This window comes from Chiloscyllium plagiosum, unplaced genomic scaffold, assembly GCF_037043375.1.
Source record: "Chiloscyllium plagiosum isolate Xiang-an unplaced genomic scaffold, Cpla_swu_hap1 HiC_scaffold_23, whole genome shotgun sequence".
Taxonomy (NCBI): Eukaryota; Metazoa; Chordata; class Chondrichthyes; order Orectolobiformes; family Hemiscylliidae; genus Chiloscyllium; species Chiloscyllium plagiosum.
In genome coordinates, this window is record NW_028270161.1 from 59,232,845 (window position 1) to 59,245,597 (window position 12,753).

Below are 12,753 nucleotides of genomic sequence, written 5' to 3' on the forward strand. Positions count from 1 at the left end.
ATTCTTTTCTGGTAGGCCACCCCACACCCCTTTTCTGTCTTTTTCCCCTGCACCCCATTTTCTTTGGAGTCGCCTTCTTCAGCATCGAGACACCTCCTCCCCACTGTTACCATTTCTCCAACACCACTGGCCCCAGCAAAAGACTCGTTGTTGACTCACTGACTAACTACTGCCAATTACTTTCCCAATGTTCACTGCTCCAATCACAGGCTGTTTCTCTCCTGTGTTTGAGTCTTATCAACAGGAATGTGATTGGAGGGGCAGCTCCTGACCGATTCTGTCTCTTCCATATGTAGGGCCACCTATTCTCTGATGAATTGCCCCACGATTGAAATTTCCCTCTGTGTTTTGGAGGTAAAGTCATGTAATGCGGTCAGCAGCAAAAACAAAAGCCACATAGTTTAAGGGCAATTAGGGACGGGCAACAAATGTTGGCCTTACCAGTGGTGTCCACATCGCTGAATTTTTAGAAAGTGTTAAAAATTTTAAAAAAGTGCTTGAATCATCTGGTAGTTTGAAGTATTTCTGAAGAACTGAGACCCCAACCTCAAAAAGTATGAATATTTACCAGTATTATTTTAAAAATCATGAACTAGTTTCATCTTTCCCTTCTGTTAGGGACATAAGAGGCAACTAGCGTTTGTTTGTAACCTCATTAATGAAACAGAAGTGGTAAAGTGAAAACTTGCATTTCTGTTAACATTTCTCACAACCCCAGGATGTGCCATTAAGCTCTGCAGCCAAGTTTGAAGGACATAAAGTAGGAAATGCAGTTGTCAATTTGCACATAGCAAGATCCCATTAACATAATCCCCTTAATAGAAATGAAATAAATGACCAAAATCATCTTTTTGTTTTCTTGTGAAGGATAAGTATTAGCTAGAACCCTGGAGGAACTTGTCATTTCTATTTTCAGTATCAATATCTCCACCGAAGAGGGCAAACGGGTACTCACTTCAATGAAAAGCGATTTCTATGACAGTGCAGCACTCCATCCCAGGGCCTGAGGATTATATGAGGGCCCAGAACCTGGGGCCTGAGAGTCTAGAAGCTGCAGTGCTCAGACCTGGGCAAGGAACAGCACCAGAACCTGTGATTTCTGTCACTGCTCCTTCCTTAGCACTGCATTGAAGTGTTAGCCTGGATTAACAGTTCCGGTTTCTGCAGTGGACATGAGCCGACAATGACAACTCAAGGAAGAGAAATATGATTCAGACATGGCTTTCAGCAGACTGTGTTCTCAATGTTCCCATAACAAAGTCCTCTCTTATGTAAAGAAGTAACTGGATGTAATGGGGGAAAGAGTGCTCACATCTTCTATCAGTTCCACCATTGGGTATTAGTTCAGTATTCAGAATCACATCTTCCCCTCGTTCAGGTAGTTAAAAGCATCAAAGAAAATGTATCAGAGAAGTTTAAGGGTTCAAAATCTGTTCAATCTTCAGGATCTTCTGGCCTACATCCTAGGATTCTAAAATAAAAAAGGTGCAGAAATAGTGATGCACTTAGAGTCATAGAGATGTACAGCCTGGAAACAGACCCTTCGGACCAACCCGTCCATGCCGACCAGATATCCCAACCCATTCTAGTCCCACCTGCCAGCACCCGGCCCATATCCCTCCAAACCCTTCCTATTCATAAACACATCCAAATGCATCTTAAATGTTGCCATTGTACCAGCCTCCATCATATCCTCTGGCAGCTCATTCCATACACGTACCACCCTCTGCGTGAAAAAGTTGCCCCTTAGGTGTCTTTTATATCTTTTCCCTCTCACCCTAAACCTATGCCCTCTAGTTCTGGACTCCCTGACCCCAGGGAAAAGACTTTGTCTATTTATCCTATCCATGCCTCTCATAATTTTGTTAACCTCTATAAGGTCACCCCTCAGCGTCCGACGCTCCAGGGAAAACAGCCCTAGCCTGTTCAGCCTCTCCCTGTAGCTCAGATCCTTCAACCCTGGCAACATCCTTGTAAATCTTTTCTGAACCCTTTCAAGTTTCACAACATCTTTCCAATAGGAAGGAGACCAGAATTGCACGCAATATTCCAACAGCGGCCTAACCAATGTCCTGTACAGCCGCAACATGACCTCGCAACTCCTGTACTCAATACTCTGACCAATAAAAGAAAGCATACTAAACGCCTTCTTCACTATCCTATCTACCTGTGACTCCACTTTCAAGGAGCTATGAACCTGCACTCCAAGGTCTCTTTGTTTAGCAACACTCCCTCGGACCTTTGATTTTCCAAAATTCCCTAGATTTTAAAACTGTCCTAATGGATTAGAAATTAGGAAATGCAGTACTGCTTTTCAAGGAGAGAGAGAGAGAGAGACAAAACCAGGAATAGTAGGCCTGACATCAGTCATCATGGAAATTTTTATGAGTAAAATTTTGACACAGTACTGACAAAATTATATAAAGTCAATGTGGTTTTATTGAATAGGGGATTATGTTTGATAAATTTATTTTAAGGATTTAACTAGAAGGGTGGATAAGGGGGAACCAGTAGATGTGGTGTAACGTTTCTAAAAGTCATTTTATAAGGTGCTACACAAAAGATTAGTCAACTAAATAAGGGCTCATGGAGCTGAGGTGATATATTAACATGAATAGTGGACAGTGTAATGAATGTGAAACAGAGAATAGGGATAACTGGAATCTTTTCAAGTTGTCAGGCTGTCATGAGGACAGTGCTGCCAATTCGGCTATTGAGAATCATTGAGAATGTATATTCACGACTTTAACAAAGAGACAGAAAGTGATGCATCAACATTTGCTGATGATATAAAATTGGCTGTGGAAACCAGAGTTTGATTGGATTAGATTCCCTACAGTGTGGAAACAGACCCTTTGGCCCAACAGGTCCACACTGACCCTCCGAAGAGCAACCTACCCAGACCCATTCCCCTCTGACTAATGCACCTAACACTACAGGCAATCTAGCGTGGCCAATTCAGTTAACCTGCATATTTTTGGACTGTGGGAGGAAACCGGAACTCCCGAAGGAAACCCACGCAGACACGGGGAGAACGTGCAAACTCCACACAGGCAGTTGCCCGAGGTGGAAATTGAACCTGGGTCCCTGGCGCTGTGAGGCAGCAGTGCTAACCACTGAGCCACCGTGCCGTCCTAAGGACAGGTGTGAGCAGGACACAGGTTGCAAAGAGTTGAAGTGACTGTGAGTGTTTTGTGGAGAATTGTGTTGCTATTCATTTTGGTCATACTAATAATAACTTTTAAAAAATGCAAAATGTTAATTGCTGCTGCTTTCATACAAAGAACACAGGAAGTAAATTCCTGTATAACAAGCATTTAGGATGAACAAATGGCATGTTGGCCTCTATTGTGAGATGATTGGAGTACAAGAATGAAGAGCTCTTGGGACAAGATTCGCCTGGAATACTGTGTGCAGTTTTGATGTCCATTTTTGAAAAAGCATAAACTTGTATTGGACACAGTACAGTGAAGATTCATGGGATTGGTTCCTGGGTAGAGGGAATTGACCTTTGACGAGAGGCTGAATAGTTTGGGTCTACATTATTTACAGTTTGGAAGAACTAGAGGTGAGCTCATTGAAATATGCAAGATTCTGAAGTAATTTGATAGGCTGGACAGTGAGAGGTTGTTCGCACTGATGGAGGGCACAGGGACACTCTCTCAGGATAGGGAGTCAACAATTTAGACTGAAATAAGAGAAATCTCTTCATTTAGCAGATTGTGAATCTTTGGAATTCTCTGCAATGGATTGCCAAGGTGCTGGGTGGTTTTGTTTGGTTAGCTTAGGTGCAGAATAAAGTGAGCAGTGTGGGTTCAGTCCCTGTCCCAGCTATGGTAGTTAATGAAGACCTGTCCCCATACCTTACGCCGTGCTTGCAGAGTGGTTACCTTCAAGCTATAGATAACCAATTGTCTTTTTCCAGGAGGAATACCTATGATCCTTTGTGGACTCTGGCCGTTTACCTACCGCAGATATTCTATTGTTCAGTATATTCAGGATTAAGATTGAGCTATTTATAATCTCACAGGGTCTCGAGGAGTGTGGAGAGATGGCAGGAAAGAGAAATTGAGGCAGAATTCAGCACTAATCATCCCGAATGGTGGAGGTGGCTCAGTGCTCTACTGTACTCCTGCTGCTGTCTCTCATGTCCTTGTGTTCCCTAGGATATGAACTCAGTTGCTGTATGTTAACTTGTCTTTAATAGTACGATGGAGTTTTGTGGCTATGACAATCTAGAAGATTTCTAATTGTACCAATGCCATCCAAGCGGCAACAAGGACGTCAAAGGGAAAGAGTGAGCAATGCAGGGGCAAGTCACCCAAGTGGTCATCATATACATCCGATAGGAAATATAAGGTAACAAAGCAGGAACTACAGGTTTCTTGACTGTTTTCTACCTGGGATGAAAAATGAACTAGAATGAAAAACATAAGTGTGAAAACATTTCAGTAAATCATAAGAATTATTTAATGGAGTGGCTGAATGATTATGGCCCCTTTGAATGGGTACCCTTTCTAAGAAACAGACAGACTAAAGCAGGTTCAGAAAACTTACCCAAGAAGATAGTTTGTAGATGTAATGTCACTCAGCTAGTAATCTGGAGACCTGGGCTACTGCTTTGGGACCTGGGTTCATGGTCCACCTCACTAGCTGATGGAATTTAGATTCATTTAATAAATAAGGAAGATGAAGTTAGTCTCAATTATGGGTACCAGGATGACTATCACGGTTTGATGTTAAAAATGAAGCTGGTCCTTAAAACTCTTCAGGGAAGGAAATCTGTCATCCTGCAGTACTCCATACCCATAGCAATGCATTGTCTCTTAACTATTCATTGAAATGCCCTAAGAAGCCATTCTATTCCGGGTTAGTTAGGGATGGGCAACAAATATTGCCCTGTCTGTTGAGTTTCACATTTCATGAATGAATAAAAAAAACTTTGGTTAATTTACTTGTAAATACACCTTATTTTTTCATTTTTTGCATTTTTGTGTTCACCAAATGTGAGAGGGGCATTGAAGAAATTAACATGTATGTACTTATCTGTTTTAGGTATGGAGAGTGCGATCACACTGTGGCAGTTCCTGCTGCAGTTACTGCTTGACCAAAAACATGAACATCTGATCTGCTGGACGTCCAATGATGGAGAATTCAAACTCCTTAAGGCAGAAGAGGTTGCTAAACTTTGGGGACTAAGGAAAAACAAAACCAACATGAACTATGATAAACTGAGCCGAGCCCTTCGATATTATTATGATAAGGTATTTATGCTCCTGTGAACAGAAGAAATTTAAACAATTTTGTTCTGACATTGAAACTGGAGCTGGGAATTAGATTTCACAAAGCAGTGTAAAGAGGGAGGTTGGATAGTACAGTGTATTAACAATAAGCTACAGTACTGTAGGAGTGGGGTACGATATACTGGGGATGGAGTACAGTGTGTTTAGTGTGTATTTTGTGAATATAGGTGCAGTATATTGGGAGCATTACCATTGTATTGAAGATTGGGTGCAATATATTGGGAAAGGGGTGAAGTGTTTTGAAGACAGTATATTGGGAATGGAAGTACTAATGGCTATAGTATACACTGAATTGATAAAGCAATTAGTAGACTGGGGATCCATTAGTGTGGGATATGAGCTTGTTTCTGCACATGCCAATGGGAATTCAGGCCTAATACTCTGGAGGTGGAGATCCCAATCCCAGTCTCCCAATGTGATTGTTTCCCACAAGAAAGGAGGGTTAAATCAATGCGGGAATCTTTTTCTCCCCAATTATGCATTTTACATTTGATCCTGATTTTAATCTGACTTTGGGAGATTGGGCTAAGATTAGCAGCATATCTTGCCACTGTGTCAGGAAAACCTAAAAATGGAGAGGAGGAAACATCTTGAAGGTGGAGCAGGAACTCCAAAGGAAAAGAGAATTTGATGGTTTCCTGGTATATAACTGAGATATTTCCTCAGAACTAAGGAATGCAGGAATGTAAGAAATAGGAGCAGAAGTAGCCCTTTCAACCTGTTGAGCATCATTCTCTATTTGAAAATATCCTGCTTAGGTTGCACATGAACAACCCCTTCCCACTGAATCACCTTATCCTTAATTCTTTGAGTGTCCAAATATTGGTTGGTCTCTGTCTTAAATATATGTAGGACTGAGCCCTCTGTGGTTGAGGATTCCAAAACTTCACATCCCTTTGTGTGAAGAAATCTCTCCTCAGCTCAGTCCTAAATGATCAACCCCTTATCCCATGTTCTAGATTCCTCTGTCAAAGAAAACCTTTCAGTGTCTGCCCTGTCAAATCCGTTTTGTTTCTGTGAGAGTTGCTGCCCCCTGCTGGCTGCAGTCACTGTATCACTGGCTGAAAGATAACACTGCGCATGAGCTGAGGTGAGTGCATTCAGTATTTATTTTTAAACTGCTAGTTACAACCTTTAAGTCTGCAGACAAACAGAAATCTTTCTTCAGCTGAAATTCTTTCTCTGTTCAAATATCAAAAAATGCTTTTTGTAATGTGCTGCTAAAGATGTTTAATAGTGAGGCAGTTCTGAAGGCAGCTTTTTCTCAGAGAAAGTCAGAACAAAATTATTGACAACGTGATCGATTCATAACTACACTTCTAATTCACTTCCAATCATTTACAAAATGAGGTAACCTGAAAACTAATAAACTGAGGGAAGATTTTCAGTAGCTGGATTAGAACATTGTTCTACAGGCACAGAGAATACATTTTATAATGGTGAGCCTTCTTAAATGTTAAATGGTGTTGGTTTATTCTTTCACAAGATGAGGGGATCGCTGGCTCGGCCAGTGTTTATTACTCATCTCAGATTTCACAGAGGGCTGTTAAGAGTCAACCACATTGCTGGGGGATCTGGAGTCACATGTAGACCAGACCAGTTAAGGACAGCAGTTACCATCCCTAAAGGACAATAGTAAAACATGTGGATGTTTTGCAACAATTAACAATGGTTTCACTATCATCATTAGAGTCTAAATTTTTACTGAATTCACATTCCAGCATCTGGCATGACAGGATTCAAACACAGATCCCCAGAATATTCTGCTCTGAAGAAGGGTCACTGGACTTGAATCGATAATTCTGCTTTCTTTCCACAGATGCTGCCAGATCTGCTGAGCTTCACCAGCACTTTCTGCTTTTGTCCCCAGACCTTTGTCCAGGTTGCTGGCTTAATAGTCTATTGATAATACTATCACTTTCACCTCCCCTTTAGAGCGCTGCAGGTTAACTCTGGTTCCAGTGTTTGAACTCAGCTCCAGATTGCAAAGGGTGTCCTCTAGGAGCAGGCTGGATGGATCATTGTCGGCACTGGGTTTGATTTTGTCTGTGTATCTCTGCTAATGATAGTCAGAATGTAGACTGTCACTTTGTGGGAAATAGAGGAAATAAGCTGGTGCAATCGGAGCCCTCCCAGTGAGTAGGATTGGCATTTATTGAATGGGAGTTTTAATCCCCTCTGCCTGTACTGAACCTTACCTGCAAGTACTTGATGCAACCATTATTCCTCACACAGGCCACATTGTGTCCCGCCTGCCTTTCTATTTAAGAATCCGAAACTACTTTCTACAGTTTTTATCCTTTAACAAAATATAGACATCATTGATAAAATGAGCAATATTGGCCATCACTCAAATTCCTTGTAGAGATCTACAGCACAGAAAAAGGACTATCATGTCCACACCAGTCTTAAATAACCACCTAACTATTCTAAATCAATTTTTCAACACTTGGCCCATAATGGTGTCGCAAGTGCACATCTAAATACTTATAGAACATAGAACATAGAACAATACAGCACAGAACAGGCCCTTCGGCCCAAGATATTGTGCTGAACACTTATCCTAGCTTAAGCACCCATCCATGTACCTATCCAATTGCCGCTTAAAGGTCACCAAAGATTCTGACTCTACCACTCCCACAGGCAGCGCATTCCATGCCCCCACCACTCTCTGGGTAAAGAACCCACCCCTGACATCTCCCCTATACCTTCCACCCTTCACCTTAAATTTATGTCCCCTTGTAACACTCTGTTGTACCCGGGGAAAAGGTTTCTGACTGTCTACTCTATCTATTCCTCTGATCATCTTATAAACCTCTATCAAGTCACCCCTCATCCTTCGCCGTTCCAACGAGAAAAGGCCTAGCACTCTCAACCTATCCTCGTACGACCTATTCTCCATTCCAGGCAACATCCTAAATCTTCTCTGCACCCTCTCCAAAGCTTCCACATCTTTCCTAAAGTGACGTGACCAGAACTGCACACAGTACTCCAAATGTGGCCTAACCAAAGTCCTGTACAGTTGCAACATCACTTCACGACTCTTGAATTCAATCCCTCTACTAATGAATGCTAATACACCATAGGCCTTCTTACAAGCTCTATCCACCTGAGTGGCAACTTTCAAAGATCTATGAACATAGACCCTAAGATCCCTCTGTTCCTCCACCTCACTAAGAACCCTACTGTTAACCCTGTATTCCGCATTCTTATTTGTCTTTCCAAAATGGACAACCTCACACTTGGCAGGGTTGAACTCCATCTGCCACTCCTCAGCCCAGCTCTGCATCATATCTAAGTCCCTTTGCAGTCGACAACAGCCCTCCTCACTATCCACAACTCCACCAATCTTCGTATCATCTGCAAATTTACTGACCCACCCTTCGACTCCCTCATCCAAGTCATTAATAAAAATTACAAACAGCAGAGGACCCAGAACTGATCCCTGTGGAACTCCACTTGTAACTGGGCTCCAGGCTGAATATTTACCATCTACCACCACTCTCTGACTTCGACCGGTTAGCCAGTTTTCTATCCAACTGGCCAAATTTCCCTCTATCCCATGCCTCCTGACTTTCCGCATAAGCCTACCATGGGGAACCTTATCAGGGCGGCACGGTGGCACAGTGGTTAGCACTGCTGCCTCACAGCGCCAGAGACCCGGGTTCAATTCCCGCCTCAGGCGACTGTCTGTGTGGAGTTTGCACATTCTCCCCGTGTCTGCGTGGGTTTCCTCCGGGTGCTCCGGTTTCCTCCCACAGTCCAAAGATGTGCAGGTCAGGTGAATTGGCCATGCTAAATTGCCCGTAGTGTTAGGTAAGGGGTAAATGTAGGGGTATGGGTGGGTTGCGCTTCGGCAGGTCGGTGTGGACTTGTTGGGCCGAAGGGCCTGTTTCCACACTGTAATGTAATCTAATCTAAAAGAAAATCTAATCTAAATGCCTTACTAAAATCCATGTATACTACATCCACTGCTCTACCCTCATCCACATGCTTGGTCACCTCCTCAAAGAATTCAATAAGACTTGTAAGGCAAGACCTACCCTTAAATGTTATGAGGGTTTCTGCCTTTACCACTCTTACAGGAAATGAGTTCCAGATTCCCACCACCCTCTCTCATCTCCTCTGTCCCTTACCTTAAATCCAATGATCCTGTCACCAAGGAGAAAAGTTCCTTCCTGTCTATCCTATGCTTCTTATAATTTTATATATCTCAATTATAACCCTTCTCAATCTCCTTTGTTTGAAGGAAAACAACTGCAGTCTCTACAATCTCACTTCATAAGTGAAACTCTCCAGGCCCAACAACATCCTGGCAAATCTCCCCTGTGCACTCTCCCAGAGCTATCACATCCCCCCTAGAATATGGATTCCAGAACGGCAGGCGATCGTGGCTCTGTGGGCTGTTTCAGAGGGCAGCTCAGAGTCAATTACGTTGCTGTGTGTATGGAGTCACATGTAGAATAAGGAAGATTTTATTTTTGATTCATTTCTCAGTGGCTAGTTTCATACAACACATTCAAATCCAAATCTGTTTGTTGCATTACCTTTAAAGAAGATGGGCTAAACATATTAGCTTCCTAGAAAGATAGGAGCAAGAATAGGCTATTTGGGCCTTTGAGCCATTCAATCATCCAACTCTGTGGAACCCCACTAGTCACTGCCTGTCACTCAGACAATTACCTGTTTATTTCTACTCTGTTTCCTATCAGTAAGCCAGTTCTCTATCCACGTCAATACATTAGCCCCCAATCTCACTCGCTGTAATTTTACCCACCAATCTCTGATATGGGACCATTTTGAAAGTCCAAGTAGCCACATCGACTGGCTCCTCCTTATCATGTCTACTAGTTAAATCCTCAAAAAATTCCAATAAGTTTGTTGAGCATGATTTCCTCTTTGTAAATCTGTACTGACTCTGTAACCTCCTGTCACGGTTTTTCAGTGAACCATTTTTCTTTCATAAACCATAGCAGTCCATCAGATGGAGATACATTCATAGTCCTAAAGGGGTACGTGTTTCATCTGGATTGGCTTTTAGAATGGACAGGTAACACTTGGCCCATAATGGTGTCAGAGGAGTGGCAGATGGAGTTCAACCCTGCCAAGTGTGAGGTTGTCCATTTTGGAAAGACAAATAAGAATGCGAATACAGGGTTAACGGTAGGGTTCTTAGTGAGGTGGAGGAACAGAGGGATCTTGGGGTCTATGTTCATAGATCTTTGAAAGTTGCCACTCAGGTGGATAGAGCTTGTAAGAAGGCCTATGGTGTATTTGCCAAGATTCTAGAATCTTGGAGGAACTACTGTTGAGACCATAAGACGTAGGAGATGCTGTTCAGCCCACTGAATCTGCTGAGCCATTCAATGAGATCATGGCTGATCTGATATAAAAGCAGAAATTGCTGGAGATGCTCAGCAGGTCTGGCAGCATCTGTGGAGAGAAAGCAGAGTTAACATTTTGAGTTCAGAACTGGTTCCAAAACTGGACCCAAAACACTAACTCTGCTTTCTCTCCAAAGATGTTGCCCGACCTGCTGGGTTTCTCCACAGATTCACCACCGTCGAAAGAAGAAATTCCTTCTTATCTGCGTCTTAATTGCGTGACCCTTTAATCTGAGATTATGCCATCTGGTCCTCAACTCTTCCCACAAGGGAAAGCAAGTTTTTGGAATTGACCCTGTCAAGCCCCCTAAGAGTCTTGTATATTTCGATAAGATCACCTCTCACTCTACTAAGCTACAATAAATACCGGCCCAAGCTACTCAACCTGTTCTCGTAAGACAGTTCCTCCATCAGCCTAATTAAGTTTTAATGGATGACTCCCAATGCCAGTATATCTTTCTTAAGAAAAGGGACCCAAAAACTGTTCATAGTATTCTAGCTGTGGTCTGACACGTGCCTTGTATAGTTTTAACAAGACCTGTCTGTTTTTATACTCTATTCTCTTCGAAATAAAGGCCAGCATTCAATTTTCATCCCTCTTTACTGAACTTGTAAGCTAGGTTTTTTGTGATTTATCCCTTTATTCCATAGATTTCTACAGTCCTTCTCCATTTCAATAATATTTAGCTCCTCCACTTGCCGAAGTAAGTAACCATGAGGTTATATTCAAATTTTTGCCCGATCGTTTAATCTGTCTCTCCCTCTCTATAGATTCCTTGTGTCATCGTCACTACCTGCCTTCCCACCTGTCTTTATGTCATGCATAAAGTTGGCTATAGTACATTCACTTTTCTCATCCACATCAATAATATATTTGTAAATGATTGTGGCTCCAGCACTGATTCTTATGGCATTCCACTACCTACAGGTTACCATCCTAACAATACTCCCATGATCCCAACTCTGAGTCTTTTCAAAAAATATTAACTGCTTTCTCGCAACAGATACTGCCACACCTGCTGAGTTTCACCAGTAACTCTGTTTCTGCCTCTATCCATACTAATGTATGACCTCCAACACCATGGACTCGTACCTTATTAGGTAGCCTAATGTATCCAAAGTCTCTGAAACACAGGCATTGTGTCCCTTTATCTATGCTGTTTGTTATCTCCTCAAATAATTCTAATAAATGTGTCACATATTATCTCCCTTTCATGAAGCCATGCTGACTCTGCTTGATCATGTTATGTATTTTGAAATGCTCTGCTATTACATCCTATGTTATAAACTCTATATCTCCGAGTAGTTCCAGAGATGTAGAGGAAAGGATAGCAAAGATGATTCTGGATAGGATAGCAACAGGATGGTTGTTATGGAGGACTTTGAGCAGGTTTTTCCTGACACAGTATGTAGACAGCCAACAAGGGGCAAGGCCACATTAGATTTGGACCTGGTAATGAACCCAGATTCTGGATTAGTGGTGCTGGAAGAGCACAGCAGTTCAGGCAGCATCCGAGGAGCAGTAAAATTGATGTTTCGGGCAAAAGCCCTTCATCAGGAATAAAGGCAGAGTGCCTGAAGGGTGGAGAGATAAGCTAGAGGAGGGTGGGGATGGGGAGAAAGTAGCATAGAGTACAATAGGTGAGTGGGGGAGGGGATGAAGGTGATAGGTCAGGGAGGAGAGTGGAGTGGATAGGTGGAAAAGAAGATAGGCAGGTAGGACAAGTCATGGGGACAGTGCTGAGCCGGAAGTTTGGAACTAGGGTGAGGTGGGGGAAGGGGAAATGAGGAAATTGGTGAAGTCCACATTGATCCCCTGGGGTTGAAGTGATTCGAGGTGGAAGATGGGGCGTTCTTCCTCCAGGCGTCTGGTGGTGAGGGAGTGGCGGTGAAGGAGGCCCAGGACCTCCATGTCCTCGGCAGAGTGGGAGGGGAAGTTGAAATGTTGGGCCACAGGGCGGTGTGGTTGATTGGTGCGGGTGTCCCGGAGATGTTCCCTAAAATGCTCCTTTACATTGGGGAGACTGGATGCCAGTCCAGAATCTGATTTCCAGCATCTGCAGTCA

General features: G+C 42.8%; 1 protein-coding gene across 2 annotated transcripts in view; it reads left to right on the forward strand.

Moving 5' to 3' along the window:
* elk3 (ETS transcription factor ELK3) overlaps window positions 1-12,753 on the forward strand; it is a 101,122-nt gene that overhangs the window by 47,542 nt on the left and 40,827 nt on the right. For both annotated transcript variants that reach the window (XM_043713295.2, XM_043713292.2), the window contains exon 2: window positions 5,056-5,264. In XM_043713295.2, the coding sequence (XP_043569230.2) occupies window positions 5,058-5,264 (207 nt within the window). In that variant the 5' untranslated portion in view covers window positions 5,056-5,057. The remainder of the gene's footprint in view (window positions 1-5,055; window positions 5,265-12,753) is intronic.